The sequence below is a fragment of the Drosophila persimilis genome, unplaced genomic scaffold, assembly GCF_003286085.1.
Source record: "Drosophila persimilis strain 14011-0111.01,24,50 unplaced genomic scaffold, DperRS2 tig00000606-arrow-arrow-pilon, whole genome shotgun sequence".
In the NCBI taxonomy this organism is placed as follows: Eukaryota; Metazoa; Arthropoda; class Insecta; order Diptera; family Drosophilidae; genus Drosophila; species Drosophila persimilis.
The window spans coordinates 1,894,289-1,915,798 of record NW_020825324.1 but is presented as its reverse complement, the minus strand read 5'-3'; the positions used below and the strand labels follow the sequence as shown (position 1 = coordinate 1,915,798).

The following is a 21,510-nucleotide window of genomic DNA, read 5'->3' as shown; positions in this document are numbered from 1 at the left end:
TTCGCCATAGGGGTTCCATAGGGCCATCTACACCGAATGTCCCTGCCTGTGCAAATCCATCATTGGACTGTCCTACACATCCCGCATTGTCGGCCCGGGCTGGACGATTGCGATTGCAATGAATGGACCATCATCAGCCAGGAGGCGCCTAGGTCTAGGGGCTCGTGTCAGCTGGGTCTGGAACAACACTGCGTTGCGAAACTATAGGCTCGAAAATATCAATGGCTGTGTTTGGGAGACGTATGAGATTTCTTCGAACATTTTTGATTTACTTCCAGAATTATGGTGTATTTAATAAGTATTTAAATTAGTATTTATTTAGATTTTTTTTTTGCTTTTATCATTCATTTTATATTAACTTTATTATTTATGTTGAGGAGTATTCTTTTTATGGGTAGTCCAGGAGATTTTAATATTTTATATGAATTATAAATTATATTTTTAATATTTTATATAAATTATAAATTATTCTTAAGGCTCCTTCTACTCTCATACTCTGTATGAAACACACTGTAGTCCCTGCATTTCATAATTTCCCTAATGGAATCGGACTTTTTCCTACCCCTACCCCTACCCCTACCCCTACCCATGCCCATGCCCAACCCCCGGCCGCAGGCCACAGCCCCCTCCTCCTTGTCGTGGCTGCAATTGCAGTCCCTGCCGACCCTCGTGGCTGCTGCTGGTTTTTATGAATCATAAAATGCTTGTTATGCTGCAATTTACGTTTGTTTTTGATACGAGTATTTTACGAGTTTTTAATTTTAACACGCAAAGGGAATACATATATGTATGTACATATGTACACTCGTATAGCTTTCTATTCGTTTGATTGCTGCTTAATTGGCGAATTATATACAGACATACATAGTAAATATGTACGTATAATATTAATAAATACTTGTTGTTGTTTTAGTTCTTTTTTGGCTAATTATGCGAGGGGAGCATTTCCCACCCTTTTTCACATTTCTGTTGATTTGTAGCTCATCAAAAGGTCTTTCACCCCTCGAGTTGGCTGCGAGCGGAATTAGTCAAATTTTTTCATTTGGAAAAACGCTTTGACACTGCCAACGGATTGACAAGCCGAAGCCAAAAAACAAAAGCAAAAACAAAAACCATTCAACGAAAGCGAAAACTATGTATATAGTTCAACGCCCACTCAGTGCTTTCTGGCTTCTGGCTTCTGCTAAGTAATTTATCAATCAGCTCGGGAGAAAGTCTTGCCATGTATTGGCAAATGGAAGATACAGATACATGTGCCTGCCTACCTACCTGACTGTCGACTGGGAAGGGGGATCGATGGGCTGTCATCTCTCCTTGCGAAGAACTTGGAGCGTTTTGGGAACTATATTTTGGATAAGTAGATGAATATAAGGTGAATGAGAGACGTATGAAAATTAGAATGGACGTTGATATGCAATGACCATACACCATCAAGGGGCCATCAAGCCGAAGCCTATCCCAGGCAAGGATACAGAAGCGACCGATGGGCGCTGCCGCATATACGGGATCGCTACTTATGTAAATATAATGGGGGCATAATGTATGTGTTTACATGGGAACATCCTATTCATTTGTTTAAATTTATTGAAACAGAAGGGGATCAATAATTTCGATTTCGATTCCACACAGGTATATCCACGGAAATGATATTTGGGATCTAAATGGATGGCGTCCCATGGGATAATAGTGCAACAATCCGGCCTGTGGAGAGTTCTGTGGCCACTCTGGGTGCCTTAACTTTAAGGGGTATGGATTTCATCGGGCTTTTCCTTATTGTTTTTATTTTAGTTGGCTTTCTGGCAATCAGTTGATCTGTGACCAAACAAAATACACAAAAAAGTTGGGGGAAAATTGAAGAAATATCGACAGCGGCGCGGCTCTGCGGTAAGGTACTCGTAAGACAGTGATAAAAGACATTTCGAGCTCATTGCCGTACGTAGTAGTACTTGTACTCTTTCTCTGTTTCTCTCTGTCTGCCTCTGCCTCTTCAATATTTCAATAATTTGTGTCGTTCATTTTTGGGGGTTCAATGACATTTCGGGCTGCGACACTTTTTTTCGTGCTACTTCCTTCCCTGGCAACATGCTCGTACTACGGTAAATTTAATCATCATTATCACCGTCGCCAAAGGTGTAGAAGACGGTACAAGGGGGTGGCTGGTCTGGCGTGGAGCATAGTCATTGCTAGTCAGCTGTTGGCCGCACATCACTCAAACATCAGCCAGTGCCACAACAGGCCCCCGAATGTTCCACTAGATACAAAGATACATTCTATAAATGCTCGGGGCCCAACGCAGGTCCCCCTGCCCCACCCCTGCCCCGCTCACAACAACAAAAAACTAATAAAAAGACGACAGTTTACCAACGCAACGCAAACGGGGCCCAAAAGAAAGTCTGAACTATGGCCCCCTTGAGGTGCAGCTTTATGGGAGACTGCCAGGGCAAGGGGTACGCATAGGAGAATGTACGGGAGGGGGAGGGGGGGTTTGGGTATGGATGGTAGGGCGGGAGGCAGGTCAAGTTTCAAGTTGGTCGGAGATCAGCGTGCTAATGACCGACAATTGCAACAGAAACGTCGCCAGCTGCCACTGGGCCTCTGAGATACTCAAGCGGCAGAGCCAGAGAGAGCACGAGCAGAGGTATGTATCTCAAGAAAGAGTATTAAAGATTACAGAAGATTACAGAAGAACCTGGTCATGTAAACGGCGAGGGGAGGCCCTGCCTGCCTCATCTTGTGGTCCTGTGGTGCCCCCCTGAGAGGTCTGCGTCGGCCCGCTCGACGGGATCTCACTCACTCTCTCCCTCTCTCTTTCTGTCCATTGCCTGCGGGCTAATTACGGTCACACTTGGCTGACGCTGACCGCAGTTTGGGTTCGGAATTGGATTTTTTGCGGGCCTGCAGAGCAACACCTTTTCCCGAGTGCCCAATGTTGTTGACAACTCAAGTAAGTCGACACCCCAGGTAGAGACTGTGGCATCCTTTCCACAGTATCTGCACAGACACATGTACATTGTACATACATTTGTGTGCCTAAGATAAATACTAAAAAAAGATATGCATATCTTTTTGCGCTGATATGATTGATCAGTTGTTGTTTCTTGGTGTATTTGCAATTCGCTTTTTGTGGCTTGATTGATGGTCCATGACTTTTGGCTCTTTGAAGTGGATACTCGCCCGTTCTCTCTCTGGCCCTACATTGAAGTATGACTTTTGCAGATTGGCTTCTCCCTGCTGGAAGGGTCGCTCGGTCGGTCACCCTCTTGACTCGTGTCTTTCACACAAATTTCTGTTTGCTTTGGCCCACAGCGCAACAGCTGCCCAGATTAGAGCCAAAGGAAAAGGTGGCAAATGGGAAATGCCAAAGGAATGACGGCCAGCCACGGGGGAAAGACGCGCTCTAAGTGTGGTAAGTCCTTCCTGGCTTGCGGTCTCTAAGCCTAAGTGATCACTGTTGTTCTCTGGCCTAAAAACAAATCAACTTCTGTTTGTCTTGATTTGAATATTCAAAGAAAAGAAAGTATAGGGCTCCTTATGGGATCAGCTGTAATAGAAGCCAATCCATCTTCGAAGATTACATCTGTCAGGGCAGTCGGAACTCCTTCAATGTGAAAACTGCTTAGTTTCTTTAAACTTAAAGAAGTTTGCTTCTAACTAACGATCCTTAAGATCGAAGTAGTTTATCATAGAACTGGGATCTTGAATAGAAAGAGAGACCATTCTAGAGCAATTGAGGTATATATGTACATAGACATCTCTCTGTTATATACACTGTATACATCGGAGCAAGCGAGTGAGCAGGGGGTTGGAGCGCGGGCGATACAATAAAATAGGTATGGTAAAATGCATTCTCTATAAATGTTTAAAAAGAGATACATATGTATGTAGTTCCAAAGAATTAACTGGACTTCGATGAAATACATATTACACATATTGAATTATGCCTATTCAGAATGGAATAGAAATATAGGAATAACGCTGTGCGATAAAAGGATAACTTTTGAATGTACTTTCCACGAGACACAACATCGATTGTGGATTGTACGATATACCCAAAAGTTCGGCTGGTTTCACAGGACCTTTGATGCTCCTCAGGAGGTACATACGAGTAAGTATCCACTTAAATGAATGATTTGAATACAGTATAGCATAGTAGTAGTTTCATTATTTAAGAAAAAATACCGTAATATACCGCAAGGCATGTTGCGTGTGCTATTGCCATTTCTGCAAGCAATCTGCAAGTTTTATTAGCTGTGTTCCGTTCCTCAACTAATTTTTGGCAATTGTATTTCATAAAAAATGATTATGATTGGGGGGATGGTGATGGGCCTGCCCTGGTCCCCTGGCTTTGATGTAAACCGTGTGGCAGTAGGCAGTAGGCAGAGGGTAGGATGCAATGGGATGGAATGGTGATGATGGTTAACTAGTAGCAGCATATGGGGCAGCATGGCCAGAGGACACGGACACGCATGTGCATTGTCCAATCGAAGAGAGTAATTTGGCCGAAGCAGCAGCCAGCAACCATCATAATTTCTGTTCCGTTGCAGGCACGAAACGATCCAACGTCCAATAAACGTCAATCGGAACCGATGTACCCGAACCGTACCCGCACCGAGTGCACAGTGCACAGAGCACAGTACAGAGAGCACAGAATAATTACCAAGCCGAAAAGGATGTCGGTGGCCGAGCTTGGGCCTTGGGAAACTTGTTTCCACGACAACGACAGCTGTTGTTGTTCCCGAGGTGCCCGTGTCCATGCCCGTGCCCCTTTGGGCCACTTTCGGTTCCAGCTCCATCAAGCTTCTATTCAATCCCTCAATCGGAACACTCTGAGACAGACACCCAGTCTGTCTCTCCCATCGCCATTGTCTGGAACAGGAATAGATAGGCTAAGTTCTCGGATTCGAGTTCGAATTCGGTTCTCCTCTCCGTTCTCTTAGATCATGAATGGTGGGTACTTTACATACGGGTATGAGGTATGGTCTGTACACAATATTTTTGTGCTTTTGTTTTGGTTCTCGTTTCCAAACGGAGAGAGGGAGAGACGGCCCAAGGGAGGAAGCTTTGGGAAACGCCCTCCAATCCTACTCCTCGTTCTCCTTATGGAGAGACGTCGAGCGCCTGAGTCATCAACCCATATCCCAGCAGACGCCTGTTGCTTTTGCAACCTCAACTGTACTTGAAATGCTGACGCTATAAATTAAAATTATGTTGTAAGCACACAACACACATACGCACACACATTCAAGAAGCTGTGGCATCGGCTTCTTCGGCTTCGTAGTCCGGTTCGTGGGCAAAAAAAGAAAGAAAGGAAGCACACAAGCACACACACACACACAACGGAAAGCAAAACCAAAACAAGAAGCAAAAGCCCAGGCCAAAAGTCGAAGATGAAATACCCTATCCAACGAAAGGCAAGACGCGAAAGCTCAAATGTCGGGACATATTATTACTGTCTGAAGTTTTTATTTTTCAGTCGAGATTTAATATGATTTCTTATATATTTAGTTTTTCATAATACATACTGCAGTCTGTGAAAATTTAAATAATAATTGTCTCAACATATTCTACTATATATATAGAGGACATAGATATCACTTATTTTTTATACAAAAATATTACCAGCTCTTAAATTTTTCATTTTCTGGTATAGATAACATTTTCAAAATTATCATAATTTCCGATTTGAGAAATGAACGCTAAAATGCAAAAGTTTTACTAACAACCAGAGGCCGATCAAAAGGAACCAGAGGGCAAAGTAGACTGCGACTTCGATGGAAAACATGAACAATGGAATTAGGAGATGCTTCCAGACCTTGTAGCCACCTGAAAGGAGTCGCAAATGTTTAAGGAGAGCCCGCCGGCCACGGCAGCAGTGCCAGACATGTTCCGGGCCGCAGTAGCGCCGAATTGGCGACTAATAGCAGACATATTCTCAGCCGATCGATCCCAATTTCGAATGAAAATTTCACTGTTTTGACGTTTGACAAGTGTGACCGTCTATTATGATGAAAAACCGAACTTAGCCCACTTAAGTCCCGTTTAGTTAAAATTTTCAACTACTTGAGGTAAATGGCGGAATATATTTACGATTGTAAATTCTTCTTGTAGATTCCTGCCATCTTTGCTCTGAACTTAAAAAAAAACACGATACCTTTCACCTGAACTGCGCAAAAATGATTAGATTTTTATTAGTTTCGGTGGAATATTAAAATACCCCCTTGGCTTGCAATGGGTTAATCGTTCTCTATCGAGGATTGGAAACCATATTGCTCGATTTTGATATTCCATGGAATAATACTAGCTAGATAAATCTTTCAGCTCTGCCCACATTATTTTATTCGATTAATGAATGAATTTTCTACCTGACTGGGTTGTTCTAGATACTTGCTTTTATTGGATTTTGTCTAAAATCTTGTATGTATGTGGCAATCTCGATTCTATTTGTAAATATATTTTATTTATTTATCAAAGTATTTTCGAGTATTTTTTTAACGCGTATATTGTCAGTATATTTGCGGTATATTTTGAAACTGTGAGGTATATTTCTATGGGTCAGACCGTACACTGTCCGGACCAAACCAAAACAATCTGGTCGCCGTCGCGTAGTTTCTCCTATGATATAGTTTTATTGTTAACAAATGGTGTCGACACCATTCGTCGGCGAGGATATGGCTCGAGATTGATGGATGCCCCGCCAATATGTTTGCAAATATGAACGCCTCCCACGAGAACCCTGTGCTATGGGATAGTGTTCACCTGCGCAAACTATTGGCGGATGAGTACGAGGTGGTGGACACGGTGCTGGAGCAGCTCAATCAACTGAAGTTCACAGCAGGACACTGTATATCCACCGATCCCGACGTACCCCTCTGATCCCGAAAATATCGTACGTACCCGGCTTACCACGGAGGTGGCACAGGTTCAACGCCTTGTGGAACGGATAGTTTCCTACCCGGGGACGACACATTTTACCACCTTGTGCATGCTGAACAGCACCAACCTGGAGCTGTTCGGGTCGGTGATTGTTCGCAACCGACCGAATCGGTTCATAGCGACTGTAGTTGGAGTCGTCGAAAGGCTTACTCCCAAACCAGGAAACGGCCCTCAACAAATCGGTCCTTTTCAGGACCACCAGAAATTCATAGAGATCATTTGTTCAATTTCATATTCACATTTCAGCCCGGCTGCAAAGGCTTGAAAGTGTAACCAAATATTTTAGTCAATTTATCGAGGTTCTTGGGAAGCCCTGATCGACGATGCAGTTGCTGCAGCCATGGCGCAGGCCGATGAAGCCTGGCTGCTGATACTTAGGATTGGGCGAATGCTGGATGAGAGATTCTCCTGAGAGCCCTGACCCACATCCTGGGACAAGACCATCTGAATTCTAACCAGCAGCTCCAACTCTCCGAGGAGGTGGATGGATGGTTCTTTAAGCGCCAACATACTACGCCAACAACAGAACGGAGCACAAGGAGGCTATCACCTATGCGGAAGCAGGTCTCAAATCAGTGTACTAAACGGCAGACATCAACTATAGCTTCAACTTTAGGGTCCAGCTGAAGACGGCCCGGTTGGAGCTGCATCCCGTTGACAAAGCGAGGGCGAGGCTTGCAAAGGTAACCGCCCACAAAAGATCCTATGCGATAAACCGTCTTTGGGATATTTATAGCCTGCCATCGGCGAAAGATGCAACATCAGCAAATTAACAAACAGATCTACGTACTACGCACTGTGTATAGACCTGATTGAGCTCTTCTAGCTCGTCTCGTCTAGCCTGGCCTGGCTGAAACCTTGACCCAAATGTTGAATCACTTATTAGTGAGCGAAACCTGTTTTGCGAACCCGAACCCTTTTCCCACATCTCGCATGCAATATATTTTGCATTCTCTGCCTTGAGATGCCTTGAGCTTCAGGCTGGTGCAGTCCCCAGCAACAGCCTCATCTGCGTATGAAAGCTATGTAGTCGCGACGGCGGCGTGGCGTTGAGGAGGAGGATGGGCAGAACTTTTCTCTTTGTTGTTGGTTCCCTCTGTTGTTGGTATTGTAGAGGAAGTTGGCGGGGCCTGGTCCAGCTCCTGTGGAAGGAAGTCGCGCCTGTTCCTCTTTCAGTTCGGACAAAAGACACTTCAGCTTGTGCTTCAGTCTCTGCAGAGTTTCATTCAGCCTGAATGAAAATTAGGGCAAAAGTTGTATTACTCTCTACAGTTCTACGGTTGCATGTGTCTGTTTCAATGCATTTGGAATCTCTTCCATGTGTTGGCAATAATTTCGTTTGGTTTCCTTTTTTTTATTATCGTCGGCTATGCATTGGACGGAAGGCACGGGCACGCCTGCAAGTGTCTTCTGCTGGCTGTACGGGGCAGTGACAGAAACACTTTTAATTGCTTTATTTTCCAGGCACACACACAGGGATCTTCAGCTGTAACGGGAGTGGCATCGGCAGCGAGCGAGCGAGCGATCCTTTTCTTTATTTATTACAAACAAATGACAGTCCAAAGTGCTGTCCAAGTATCCACTTACAAGGCATCCAAATTCGAAATTTCCAATTCCATTGCAGTTGTTTACGGTTCGACAATATTGGCCCAGAGTCATTGAAAAGTCACACATGATTTCGTCCTCCCTGACATGAATGGACATGTGTGTGTACTGTGTGCGGGTTGTGTTTCGGGGGTAGGTATCGAAAGAAATTTCTATATAGTGTATGAGCTGTAAACATGGAAATCGATTGCAAAAGGATAACTGCAAAATGGAATTCGATGGGATCTGTGGATAGAACACATTGCCCTCTTCAGCTGCTGTGTGTTTTGTGTAAGTCCCGTTACAACCTATCATAACTCGTGGACGAATCAACAGGGAAAGACAATAATGTTGTATCTCTGTTGAAAACAACCACAAAATACGAAAATATTAGCACGATCAGTAATGTTGGTTGAAACCCGTATAAATATCCTGGAATGCTTCTATGTAGATACATACATACATACACGTACATATGTTACATACATACATCAATCACTAAAGATTGGAGTTCGAGATATAAAATATACTTGTAAACCAAATCTATACTGGAAATATATTGGTGTTTTTATGGAAACTTAAGATAAGAAACTAAACTAAACATAAATACAATTTTTCACCAGCTAATCCCCTCCCCCACAAAGCAATTAAAGCATTTCCCATAGCAATAAGGACGAAGGGTGTGCGGTGTGTACGCTTTTCCATCAGTACATATTACACATGTAAATCGAGGGTGACGGACCTCTAAACCTCAACTTCAACATCAGAAAACTCCACAAATAGCCAGAATGAAGGGAAAACAAGAGTGACACACAAACAGAAAATGCCCAGATTTATATGTAAACGATTGAAAACTGATCAACATATATACATAATTACAGCACAGAACAAGACGAAATTTTCCATGGGTAACGTGTGAACCGGGGACTGGAACGGGAACGGGAACGGGAACGTGATCGGGTGTGTTGTGTCACTCTCAAAAGTGTCTACTGTGTGTGCCTGTGTTTGTGAGTGTGCGGAGAAAACCCTGAGCTAAATCGGGGGGAGATATTAGTAGTATGGGGGGGAATGGGGCAGGGGGAAGGGAAACCAAGCCGTTGACAACAATTCAAAGATTATGAAAATCTTTGGTCATTGGGTTAAAGCAGAAGAAGGAAGAGACCCGACTAAAACAATGAGCAGCCGAAGGTTAGAAGAGTGCCCAGAGATAAAGCCGGTTGGGAAAAGGAGAGACAAATAGGGACAGAAGAATGTGGAGTAGGGGATGGGTTATTTTCATATTAACATAATCAATGAAGTATTTTCTAAGGGTTCAACTAAATATCTAAGGCGAAAGGCACGACACACACACACCATTACTGGGATGAAATACTTGAATGCACTTACGGAAAATCTCCAATCAGCAGCCACGACGACCCCCTACTGATGAGAGCGTTTCGATTTTGTACGGCAATGGGCACACAACTGAACAACATGTGAGTTTGTCTTAAAAAAAAGATACAGAAAGACAGCCAGGCGGACGTATGGACGGATGGACAGCGGGACAGACGATCTGAAGTGATATTTGAGTAAAGGCAAAAGACGACGAACCGAACCCCTCGGTGAAGTGGCAAAACCGACGTGAAACGCTTTCAAATGCCCCGAGCGGGCAAAGGATAATAAACGAACCAGCGATCACTAACGCATATCAATTTGTTTTCGATGGACCTGGACCTGTACCGACACGGAGACGGAGACGAAGGAAACGATTAACGCTAAACACTTGAATGCCCATCCCCATACCCATCCACATCGCCATTCCCATCCCAAAAAAATTATACAACAATGAGAATACATACTTATAAAGAAGTCCCCGTCATTGGGCATGCCTTATCTGCAGGCACATAAAGTGCCAAAAAATATGGCAAAAGGAAATCGTTTCCTCCTCCTCGTTCGCCTGTCAATGTCAACGTCAAATACGACGTGCGATCCGCTGGAGTTTGGAAATGAAATCGACGAACGGAGATTGTCTCCATGGATAGCAGATAGAGTAATGAGCTAACCCGTCTAAATATTATAAATAATTTGAAATCATAATTCATATGATCCCGCGGTGGTCGTTTTTGTAGTAAATGGGCAAAACTAAGAACAATTCTGAGCGAATTCGCGGTTCTGTCAAATATAAAAATAATATAAAAAGTTGATTTTTAAAACCAACCGATTTTTCTTAACAAATTTTTTAGCAAGACTTGCTTCCGTTTCTTTTCCTTGCGCTACCTCATAGCGCAAGTACTTACACCCGTTCAAAACCGTTCCAAACTCGGCTTGAAAAAAATAAATGCGGCCTTAAGTATCGTCCTGCAAAGGAGTGTGATATGGGCCTAGCTGACAACCTAACGGCTATTGGCCGTTTCAAATACCAGATTTGTGTGGTGTTACCCATCTGGATAAGATTTTTTCCGGCAACACAAAAGCACCCTTCTACGAAGTTATTCTAAGAAAATTACATATATGATTCGAGCTTCACGCCGACGAATTGGCGGGACGTATTCGATAATTTGGCGGATTATCACTCAATAGTCCCCGAAGAATATGATCAATATATCAATATCAATAACCGGAGCTGTTCAACATCGAGAGATGGCTGAAAAATTGTTTTCTTTTCCGCGCGTAACCCCATTGGAGCTGAAGGAAGTAAATTCCATTGAGTTCGAAACAATGGGTTTCATTATTAAAATGTTTGCAGCGGACATTATAAACTATGCATCCAAGATTAGCCAGCCTAATGACCTTCAAGAGGATGCTCTCTATTTTATAGCCCGCTTCGTCGGGACACCGCTACTTGCACCGAAGAAACCACGTAAAATATCTTTTTTTTCCCTACTCTACTCTACTTCTCTGCAATTTTCTAGAGTGCGGTGCGGTTATATACGGAATTTTAAAGATTTTGTAGGCAGCGATTGCGGCTGTTGATGGGGCGACTGATGAGCGATGTCATGCAACAAGGGAACCTTCTACTTTCAGGCATATACGCCAAATCAATCAGAGGATTCGAGACGCTTCGGTGGAAAGGGTGTCATTTCGAACAGATCCACGCTCCAAAACGCAAAAGGGAAGTGAAGTCAAAATTAATAAAATTAAAAAAGTCAAAGTAATAATGGTTTTAATAACTTGATACTTCCAGACACTTCTTCGAGACGGCTTCACATGTTCGCAAGGTTCTTTGGGCCCCACCTCCAAAGTAAATATAGTGGACTAGGCCTATTGGGGACACCACTTAAAAAATACGCACAAAAAACTGTAGCTCTGGGGTGCTTTGGAATGAGTTTTTTTATTTCATGTGTGGTTCTCAATTATTTTTGGCTATGCTTACTGCCCTATTTAATTTCTTCGATGAAGCCGTTAGAGCTCGATATGTCGAGCAGGTCGGTCGATATGCAAAGCTGTATAGTATATCATTTCAGACTGTTGGTCCAGGGCCATAGGTGCTATGTGGGTGCGGGTGGCATGTTGTTGCGGGAGTACCATCTTGGTGCGGAAGTAGCAATTTCCATTTTGGTGCGGGTGACATGTTGGGGCGTCTTCAGGTCGAATCTGAGCTCTCGGCCATGATTATAGCTCGGATCCGGCGTATGGAGCGCGGCATACAGATAATTATTTCTCACCCGTCAAACTAAAATCAACTCCCAGTGTCTTCACCTGTCAAATGAACAGTTGTTCGGCAGCTGATATCCACTTTAATTTCCTCGCCCAAAAGTATGCAACAATTTTCTGCAATGATAGACCCGCCAGATTTGAATCGTATTGCTTATCAGATTAATGGAAAATAGTTTTATTCGATTTATTTTTTAAATCAATTCAATTTTTATTTAAGAAATTTATAATTTTCCCATGATAATTATTCCACAAAAATATTTAGCTCTCACTCGGCGCCGCTCTCCACAATCTATCTTTTTCATGTGGGAAATTTTTATTTTATTGTAAACAAGCGTGGAAAGTTAACTTAATCTAGTTTTACATTTAAGGGGAAAAAAATTGGTCACATGAGATACATACACACATAAAATTAATGTTACATATATGGATGGGGTATATACATTATTTACACTATTTATACAAAATTAATGGAATTTATAGGGAGATGTAGGGAGATCCAGTGAATGACACCTTTTGAGTCTTCTTTTCCATGGCGGGGTAATTAAACGTCTGGATAGCGCATTAGGGTGACCACCAAGCAAAAATTACGTAACATTCCAAACGCACTTACGTTGCTTTACGTACACACTCACATTTTATGCTTTGACCTTTTTTGTTTCATTTTTTTTTATAAACAATGCAATAAAAAGGAGTCGTTAAAATTGGTCAATCTTGTAGAAAATTGATTGATCAATCGGCTAAAATTATGTGTTCAAGGCTGAGGATCCCAGCTAGCTAGTGATAATTAAACGAATATTAAAATGGAGGAATATGATTTGCGATCCGGGACAGAGAACGATTAGCCCATTGTAGACCAGTGGATAGTAAACTATACTCCACGAAAATAATCAAAGTTGAAATATTTGTTTTAAGTAAAGATAAAGGATAGGATGTTTCCACAAGAAGAATTGGCATACAGTAAAACAAACTCAAGTTGTTCGCCGGTTTAAATAGAGGGGCGTTAGGTGGGTTAAGCTCGACCGTCGCTATTTTCATGGATCACCTGTAGTTCTCAATTAATTAATAACAATAGTCATGGACACCTGGCACGACCTGACTCGCGAAGATATATTGGAGCAATTCAAAAGGGTAAACATCCATTTTCATACAGGACATACATATGTATGTTGTCTCATGTAAATGTGTATAATGTAACAGTAATTTTTGGTGTTTGTTTTTTTCAGAGGGAGCTGCACTTGACAAATGAAAAGGATTTGACGCTAGATGAACTACGGGTGATATACAAAGGATTCATTGTGCCGCTACCGCGCCGCGAGCCACGGGATCGCCGTCCCCAGAAACCCATGGAGATCGATCAGCTAACGGAGCGCATTAAAGTGGTGTCTATGGTTGGAGGCAAGCGACCGATCGCGGAAGAACCCTGTTGCTCCAATCAATCTAGTCATGAAGCCAAGCAAATCAAGATGGACCTCCATTGACCCTTGCCTGGCATCTGCTCGATAAGGCATTTTCCAACTGTGCGCCAGTCGAGATGCATCGTCTGCTGTTAGTCATCGGCCTACTGATCTTGGTGGCTGCCGCCGAAGTTTTTCCGGTGGAACCGGACTTGGAAGGCTACCAGATGATCCTGCGACGTGCTGCCAACAGCGCCGATAAGCTGCAAGTCTTTCAAAGCATTTGGGGAGCCATACGGTCCGACTTTATCGATGATACCGACAAGGTGAAAGGTCTTTACACCCAGCTGGGTAACTTCATACGCACTGATATGCAGTGTACCAGTGGACCCACGGGGCGCTCGGCCTGTGAGTTGCAGCAGGAGGTGCGACGGCACCTGCGGTCACTGATGTCGCAACGCCTGGCCAATCTCATCAATGCCGAGGAGAGCATTCAGTCGTATGGCATGTATGTGGCATCCAGCATAGAACCGTCCCTAGTTCGTGACATCCTAGAGCATACCATCGAAGACGTCTACTTCCACCGGCCGCTGGAGAAGCTCACTCAGCAACTGGACAAGCTGTACACGGACAGGGACGAAGTCAGCTTCAAAATGATGATCGAGGCCCAGCTATCGCTCTTCTGGCGCTACCAGACAATGCACGATAGCAACGAGGCCTTTCTGTTCAACATGGCGCATGCGGTGAGCAAGATCCAGACCCATCACATGTATGCCAGCGTGGACGCGTCGCTGCAACGACGAGTAGAGGCACTGAATCACAGTCTGCCGCCAGTGCTGGGGGCCCTCTTCCATCCCCAAGGCTTCTGCTTGCTCAGTCGCGATAACCGTGAGTATTTGTATACGACCATCACTGATGACTGGAACTACGGCCTCAACGGACGTCAGGTCTTCACTTGGCATGAGCAGAACTATACGGACTCGGCTGGTCTCATTCGAGCGTTTGTCCAGGAGCAGCACTCCACGCCTGTGTTCTCGCTGCGCAGTGAACTCTTCAAATGGTACTTCTTTGTGGATCCCAGCGAGGGAAATCGCCTGGCTGCGCTTCGTTCGGGCAGTCCCAGCTCCTCCACCAGCTTCTGGACCGTCACTTATGTAGAAGATGCCCTCATCTTTCGCCAGCGCGACCTCACACTCTGTGCCGCTGAAATGCTTGACAAGGAACGACGCCTAATCAAGATGCTGCCGGGACAGATGCATACGCCTCCATCACAGGCCTGCCAGTGGCTGCCCGTGGACTGTGCCCCTCCAAAATGAAAGAGATGGCAATAAAGTCAAAATTTCGATTTATTCCGAAAATATTTTCTTTTGTACAATGAAAATTCTGGTCCAGTAAAAAAATATCCGGGAAGAAAGTTAAGAACTATACCGAGTGGAGCAATACAGTGCGTTTCAGCAAATCATTGTTAAGTAAATGGATAAAAAAATAAGAAAGTGGTGGTTAATAATTGATTGTATGTATGTGTCTGGTTGAGGTCAGTTATTGAATTAAATCAAGTTTATTTAGTCAGTCAGTCTAAAGTAAAGTAAGATACTCTTTCGGAAAATAATTGTAGAGGTCGGTTCCAATGGCTAGTCGCGAAATATTAAGTAAGTACTCATTTTCGTTTATATGTAGCTATTTGGTACGAGACAATTCTGAAAATGAATTGAAAATGATCGCATACGTTTGAGGTGTATATCTCTATGACTTCTCCTTATTTGGCATTCATTATGATTAAGCGGCGATCGAAGGAACTTTTTCGTGAATCTGGCAAAACAGCCAATGGTGCGATAAGGTTGAAAAATTAGCATGAAATTCATTCATTTAGCAACCTGTGTGTAAACATTCTTTGAGGGAACGGGAACTTGACCAAAGTACACAAACCCATATCAGAACATTTAATCTTATCTTAGTCTAATGAGTCTCTTGATTCGTGTGGATCGGCTCTTTTCGTTTTTCTCCTGTTTGGTCTTAATCCTGCTCCGTGTATTCGTCATCGCTATCAGACTCATAGGCCTGCTGAATGTTCGCACGTAGCGTGTCTCGTTGGTAGGCCGGTGAATGGAGCTGGGGCATAGGCGCCCGACGACGATGATCCTGGCTGACGTTGAACCCATTGTTGGACAAGGGCCGGTAGTGCATGCTGCACTGCAGATAGTCCTCGGCCTCGTTCTGGTCGGCAGCCTCCATTGACTCTTCTATGGTGCGTGAGTAGTCCTCGATCTCTTCATCGAACAAATGTGGTTCCCCATTGGCAAAGGAAGCGAAGCGAATGGGATTGCGTAGGTTGCTCATTATGTTCCACTGCTTGCAGTTGGGGCTGTTGACGAACTCGCGCAGCTCCGCCAGTGACTTTTGTGTCTCGTTTACCGTCTGCTGGTAGTACTCTTCTTGTGTGAGCAGGCGCCGCTTGGGCGGAAAGCGGCGTCGATAGAGCGATTTCCCATATACCACGAGCGATTGTGGGAAATAGTATGCCGCAAAGACAGAGACTATCAGAAATAGAACTCCACTAGAATGCCAGCTACTAAAGTAGGCCAGACCCCCACCAACCGCCTGGAGCAGCCACATGATGATGTTCTGGGAGCGCCTATTCTTAGGTGGGCCGATGCGGTAGCAGACGAGGAATGATATGAGGCTGGTTATGATCAAATACCAAACCACATAGTCGCGATAGGTCAATAGGATTAGACGCATGTTGTCGGCCAACTGCTTGAGTATATATACTCCAATTGTCCAGCCACCAATCAGGACGCCATACATCATGGGTCGCCTGGGGAAAAGTTTTGATGTTAAAGAGATGATGAGCAGCAGCGAGCCGCAAATACCCAGCACAATGCCAGCCAAATAATAGAATATGCTGTTCTTGGCCAAGGTACGGCTGCTGCAGAAGACGAGGACGCCCAAGCCAAACTGTAGAAACCGCCAGACATCGAACTGCGCATGATGGAGTCTCACATTGTAGGGCTGCCTGGAGGAAACACCAATGCACTCGGGTTCAAATGGTGACAGATGTATCCGTTGACGCTTCTGCGAGAAGAGCGTAAAGCTGAAGAGGGAGCGCTGCTCATTGTAGTGATCCAGCACCTCCTTTGGAGTGCGTCCGGCATATTCGGTATAGTCATCGTTGCCGATGTCCAGAAAGAACTCAACCGTTTGGAATACACTGAGTAGCGAGGACGGTTTACCAGGATAGCAGTATGTCCTTAGCGTATTTGGCCCATACCTATTGGCGGTGATATCGATGGATGTTCCCGGCGCCAAAAACACTGTGTCCGCCATTGGGGGCGGGGATGCGGCAGCGCATATCGCCATCAGTGTAAATAGAGAAATGAATCCGCATCTCAGACGTTGCTGGAACATTTTTATGATCTATAATTCAGATATTTGTTGCAACAAATTAAAATAAATAACTTCGAAATGGAATGCGAGTCGGCGTTGTTGTTGCGTATCGATATCAGATTTATCGACCCTCAGAAATATACCGAGCTACTTGACAAATTTCAAAATATACCGTAAATATACTGCCGAATGATTTGCATTCAAGTTGCATCGCAATTGCAGCAAATTCAACAAAGGCTAATGCCATACAGCTTTAAAGAGTCCCTTAATTTGGCTTATCGTCGTATTTCACTACACTTCCAGGTTAATCTATTTTACAAGTCGGGGACAGGGCTGCAAATAATATCGATCAGCTATCGATTACAGTCAGGGTTTCAGGGTTGTTTTGAGAGAGACCATTATTTAAATTTGTGTCTGTCATGACTGAACAGTCTGCAGGATTCCAATAATTTTAAGATATCTGGCGGACATTGCTACACAAATAATAAGATGCAGTACAGAAACCGCTTAATATGTATATTGGTAAGTTTTTTTGCGAACAAATCGGTAAAACAATTACAATTTTTGCTTAAAGGCAGACTAGAAAGTCGGTGCTGGTGCTCGCTGAGGTTAGCCTGGATACTGTTGACATTGTGACACTTTTGGGGTGGTCGTCACTGTGAGCAGTGTCCATCGGTATATGTTCCCACTGAAGACGGTTGGAGTAGCTGTGGGCGCTGCTGCTGGGCCAGACGATTTACAATCACAATCTATGTTCTATGACGTGACTGAAAAGATCGACGATCCAAGTACCTACTTTCTTACGGACGGACTCGGAATGCCCACTGTCGCTGCTTCGTTCATGTCATAGCACGCTCAAGTAGCCCACTTTGCGGTGGCCTACCAGAACAAGGTTTTGCTCCACGCTATAAACTGTGTCGATGACTTCAATGTGACGAACGAGGTCCAGGAACCGGATCTGATGCCTCGATTTCTGTGCAACCTTGCGGTTGCTCTGATCGGTTTCTGATCGGTGTCCATTGGAAGGATGGCGCCAGTGTAGTCATCATCTATGCTTCTGGCAGCCAGTTTGGCCGCCAGATCGATGGTCGATTCTCGCTGATACAGTTTCTTATCCGTTTCCACTTTGACATCCGTCGTCATTGTGAGATTGTCTGGAAAGAATGGGGCCATCAGCGAGGTCACATTTGTAGCTTGCTCCCCAATGAACAGAATATGCTGCCACAGTTCGCATGGACGTGGCAGGGCAAAAGATTGCCACCTAATGAGGCATGCCGCATCCATGGCACCCAATATGGAAAAACCAAACCAATGGGCTCCGAGTACTTGATGTGGTATTGCTCGCAGCAGGAGTAGACACGATCCCATAGCCTAGTGGCGATTTCCGTCACTGACCACAAACTCTTTGAACTCGTTCTGGATCTCATCCTTGACAGCCTGGCACACCCGCTCCTTGAGCACTGTCATCGACAGCTGCCTAACATCAAACTGCATGTTGACGCGTCGGAACATCTTTTTGGGGGAATCCACAATAGATGAATCTACATTTCCGGCAAAGATATACTCACATATAAGGCCTTGGTAATCAGAGTCCGATCGAATCGACCCGGATGGAAAATGTACGAGCAGTAGGCCTCGCGTGGATCGATGCCATGCTGCATGGTGAGACAATAACCCTCTGGTGGCGGTTCTAGGACAGAAGAAACCCATTGAATGGGCTGATTAGAGCCATAATAGATCGTGGAGACATTAAAATCCACTTCAACATTGCTCCAGAGCGCCCAGATGTGTAAGAGGGTGACATTAAAGTTGATCAGATCCATGTCTGGCTTCACCACTGTGTGCTTCATAATCAATTCTATGTCTCTGGAACCCACATCTGTCATATTCTTGTCGAGTTGCACGCAAAAAACTCAGCCCCATCGTTGTGTGAGAGTTGTTTGTGCTGCAGAAATAAACCAAATATGCATTAGCAGCTCGAAAGATAGATGTTCTAGAATTCGAACACTTACGTCCTTGTGCTGTTGGTGCTCCTTGACCTCCATCAGAGCAGTTAATGGTGGATACTGCCTGCATAGTATCCACTGACCAGAGTCGCAGCTCATTGCTCCTGTAAACAACTAGAAGATAGGCCGTGCCATCGATTTCACTGAATGACATGTAATTGACCGCATCCACAGAGTCCGCTTGTCTAATAAAATAGCAAAAAAAGACAACATTAAATCGGTATGTCTTGACCCAGAAGCTGCGGCACTCACCTCAGAGCACCCGCAAGGTTGTACAGAAAGCGAGGCATCAGATGTGGTTCCCTGACCTCGTGCGTCACAGTGGAGTCATCGGCACAGTTTATAAAGTGGAGCAAAACCTTGTTCTGGTAGGCCACCGCAAAGTGGGCTACTTGAGCGTGCTCCGACATAAACGAAGCAGCGACAGTGGGCATTCCGAGTCCGTCCGTAAGGAGTAGGTACTTGGATCTGCGATCTTTTCAGTCACGTCATAGAACATAGATTGTGACTGAAGATCGTCTGGCCCAGCAGCAGCGCCCACAGCTACTCCAACCGTCTTCAGTGGGAACATATACCGATGGACACTGCTCACAGTGACGACCACCCCAAAAGTGTCACAATGTCAACAGTATCCAGGCTGACCTCAGCGAGCACCAGCACCGACTTTCTAGTCTGCCTTTAAGCAAAAATTGTAATTGTTTTACCGATTTGTTCGCAAAAAAACTTACCAATATACATATTAAGCGGTTTCTGTACTGCATCTTATTATTTGTGTAGCAATGTCCGCCAGATATCTTAAAATTATTGGAATCCTGCAGACTGTTCAGTCATGACAAACACAAATTTAAATAATGGTCTCTCTCAAAACAACCCTGAAACCCTGACTGTAATCGATAGCTGATCGATATTAATTGCAGCCCTGTCCCCGTCTTGTGAAATAGATTGATCTGGAAGTGTAGTGAAAAACGACGATAAGCCAAATTAAGGGACTCTTTAAAGCTGTATGACATTAGACTTTGTTGAATTTGCTGCAATTGCGATGCAACTTGAATGCAAATAATCCGGCAGTATATTTACGGTATATTTTGAAATTTGTCAAGTAGCTCGGTATATTTCCCACCCCCTCCCATGTACAGAACTATTGTTCTTTCAAGTTTAGAATTTTTCAAAATATGTATTTTTGTATATAGTGACGGGACAACTCCATGGTTCCCATGGCCAACTCCCATCACCAGAAATCGTCTCCTTGAAAAATGTACTAAATTTTGAGATGGGAGATTGATATTCTCGATAGTACCATGATAGTAGAAAAACCATCGATAGTAGCGGCTAGCACCAAAACACCGATACTATCGATAGTGCCCTCGATGGTTTGACACCTCTATTCTGGGCAAAAACAGCGGCCGATTTTCAGCAACAAATTCCATTGTATTCCTTTTTTGCCACACTCCTAATAGAAAAAAAGGTGAAGATGGCGTAGAGCGAAAGTGTTTTCCGAGTTGAAACCGAGGGCTGTGTTGGGACTTGTGCAGGGATTTTGCTTTGTGACTCCAGCGAGAAAATCAGTTGAACGCCGCCTAACCTACAAAGTTACATAATTTTAATATGTTGTTTTGATTAGACGTTGCTGCTGCAAGGACATTAACGCAAAACTCTAATATAATTGCCTTTTCCTCTTGCAGTGAAATATGTCGTTCGTTAAGAATGCCCGTTTCTTGGCCGCACGCGGCGCTCGCCTTGCCCAGTCCCGGGCCTACTCGGACGAGATGAAGCTGACCTTTGCTGCTGCCAACCAGACCTTCTACGATGCCGCCGTGGTCCGCCAGATCGATGTTCCCTCCTTCAGCGGAGCCTTCGGCATTCTGGCCAAGCATGTGCCCACATTGGGTAAGTCCATCGCCCCGCTGATTATATCACACTCGAAACGCTTCTAATTGGGTCTTGTATGTTGTGCCCACAGCTGTGCTGAAGCCAGGTGTTGTCCAGGTTGTGGATAACGATGGTAAGACCACCAAATACTTTGTCTCCAGCGGCTCGGTGACCGTCAACGAGGACTCTTCCGTTCAGGTGCTGGCCGAGGAAGCTCACAATGTTGCGGACATTGACGTCGCCGAGGCCAGACAACTGCTGAGCAAATATCAGTCCCAGCTGAGCTCCGCTGGTGACGACAAGGTACGTCCTTCTCTCCCACTCAAACCCCGTCCAGAACTCTCATCACTCTTCCAATTTCCGTTGCAGGCCAAGGCAGAAGCTGCCATTGCCGTCGAAGTCGCTGAGGCGTTAGTCAAAGCTGCCGAATAGACGTAATCACAACCACACACAACACCCAAAAGCTAAGGCATTGCGTTTAAAGTAAATAGATACACAACATAACTGAATTGGTGGCCAATTTCAAAAGCTGGCTGACATCCCACGTTATGAAACAATAAAAGGCGAATTATAATATCGAACTAATGACAACCCTGTGGATCAATCGCATCGCATCTCAGCGCACGAGTTTTTGTGTTTTTTTTTTGTTGTTTTCATGTGTTTTCTGTTGCTACTAATCGTCTTTGTAACGATTTGTAAGCCCC

The 21,510-nt window shown here is 44.4% G+C and overlaps 5 protein-coding genes across 6 annotated transcripts; 3 read left to right on the top strand and 2 right to left on the bottom strand.

The window, feature by feature from the left end:
* Positions 1-13,185: 13,185 nt before the first annotated feature.
* Positions 13,186-13,633, top strand: LOC6597220. The gene is made up of 2 exons (XM_002022561.2): positions 13,186-13,281; positions 13,377-13,633. Exons 1-2 carry the CDS (start codon positions 13,228-13,230, stop codon positions 13,629-13,631), a joined length of 309 nt encoding a protein of 102 aa, XP_002022597.1. The 5' UTR covers positions 13,186-13,227; the 3' UTR covers positions 13,632-13,633.
* Positions 13,634-13,669: 36 nt separating this feature from the next.
* Positions 13,670-14,905, top strand: LOC6597219. The gene has a single exon (XM_002022560.2). The coding sequence runs from the start codon at positions 13,685-13,687 to the stop codon at positions 14,861-14,863; it is 1,179 nt and encodes a 392-aa protein (XP_002022596.1). The 5' UTR covers positions 13,670-13,684; the 3' UTR covers positions 14,864-14,905.
* On the bottom strand, positions 14,876-16,954 carry LOC6597218 (nuclear envelope integral membrane protein 1). The gene is made up of 2 exons (XM_026990679.1): positions 16,816-16,954; positions 14,876-16,755 (listed from the first exon to the last, which is right to left on the bottom strand). The coding sequence occupies exons 1-2, from the start codon at positions 16,950-16,952 to the stop codon at positions 15,561-15,563; spliced, it is 1,332 nt and encodes a 443-aa protein (XP_026846480.1). The 5' UTR covers positions 16,953-16,954; the 3' UTR covers positions 14,876-15,560.
* Positions 16,955-17,853: 899 nt separating this feature from the next.
* On the bottom strand, positions 17,854-19,249 carry LOC6597217 (nuclear pore complex protein Nup160 homolog). The gene is made up of 4 exons (XM_026990702.1): positions 19,190-19,249; positions 18,944-19,122; positions 18,500-18,876; positions 17,854-18,443 (listed from the first exon to the last, which is right to left on the bottom strand). The coding sequence occupies exons 3-4, from the start codon at positions 18,815-18,817 to the stop codon at positions 18,303-18,305; spliced, it is 459 nt and encodes a 152-aa protein (XP_026846503.1). The 5' UTR covers positions 18,818-18,876; positions 18,944-19,122; positions 19,190-19,249; the 3' UTR covers positions 17,854-18,302.
* Positions 19,250-20,326: 1,077 nt separating this feature from the next.
* Positions 20,327-21,391, top strand: LOC6597216 (ATP synthase subunit delta, mitochondrial). 2 transcript variants are annotated; one of them, XM_002022557.2, is made up of 4 exons: positions 20,327-20,402; positions 20,620-20,824; positions 20,898-21,109; positions 21,176-21,391. In XM_002022557.2, exons 2-4 carry the CDS (start codon positions 20,626-20,628, stop codon positions 21,236-21,238), a joined length of 474 nt encoding a protein of 157 aa, XP_002022593.1. In that variant the 5' UTR covers positions 20,327-20,402; positions 20,620-20,625; the 3' UTR covers positions 21,239-21,391. The 2 variants fall into 2 exon arrangements, with proteins under 2 accessions (XP_002022593.1, XP_026846422.1); XM_026990621.1 differs by lacking the exon at positions 20,327-20,402 and adding an exon at positions 20,510-20,526.
* Positions 21,392-21,510: the final 119 nt, after the last annotated feature.

Excerpts from the sequence above, each read along its gene's own strand:
- LOC6597220 (XM_002022561.2), top strand. The coding sequence starts at position 13,228 with ATGGACACCTGGCACGACCTGACTCGCGAAGATATATTGGAGCAATTC. Across the intron at positions 13,282-13,376 it reads TATTGGAGCAATTCAAAAGG|AGGGAGCTGCACTTGACAAA; the intron begins GTAAACATCCAT and ends TGTTTTTTTCAG.
- LOC6597219 (XM_002022560.2), top strand. The coding sequence starts at position 13,685 with ATGCATCGTCTGCTGTTAGTCATCGGCCTACTGATCTTGGTGGCTGCC.
- LOC6597218 (XM_026990679.1), bottom strand. The coding sequence starts at position 16,952 with ATGTTCCAGCAACGTCTGAGATGCGGATTCATTTCTCTATTTACACTG. Across the intron at positions 16,756-16,815 it reads ATCGATATCACCGCCAATAG|TGTATTCCAAACGGTTGAGT; the intron begins GTATGGGCCAAA and ends CTCGCTACTCAG.
- LOC6597217 (XM_026990702.1), bottom strand. The coding sequence starts at position 18,817 with ATGACAGATGTGGGTTCCAGAGACATAGAATTGATTATGAAGCACACA. Across the intron at positions 18,444-18,499 it reads TGATTACCAAGGCCTTATAT|ATGTTCCGACGCGTCAACAT; the intron begins GTGAGTATATCT and ends TCCCCCAAAAAG.
- LOC6597216 (XM_002022557.2), top strand. The coding sequence starts at position 20,626 with ATGTCGTTCGTTAAGAATGCCCGTTTCTTGGCCGCACGCGGCGCTCGC. Across the intron at positions 20,825-20,897 it reads CAAGCATGTGCCCACATTGG|CTGTGCTGAAGCCAGGTGTT; the intron begins GTAAGTCCATCG and ends TTGTGCCCACAG. Across the intron at positions 21,110-21,175 it reads GCTCCGCTGGTGACGACAAG|GCCAAGGCAGAAGCTGCCAT; the intron begins GTACGTCCTTCT and ends TTTCCGTTGCAG.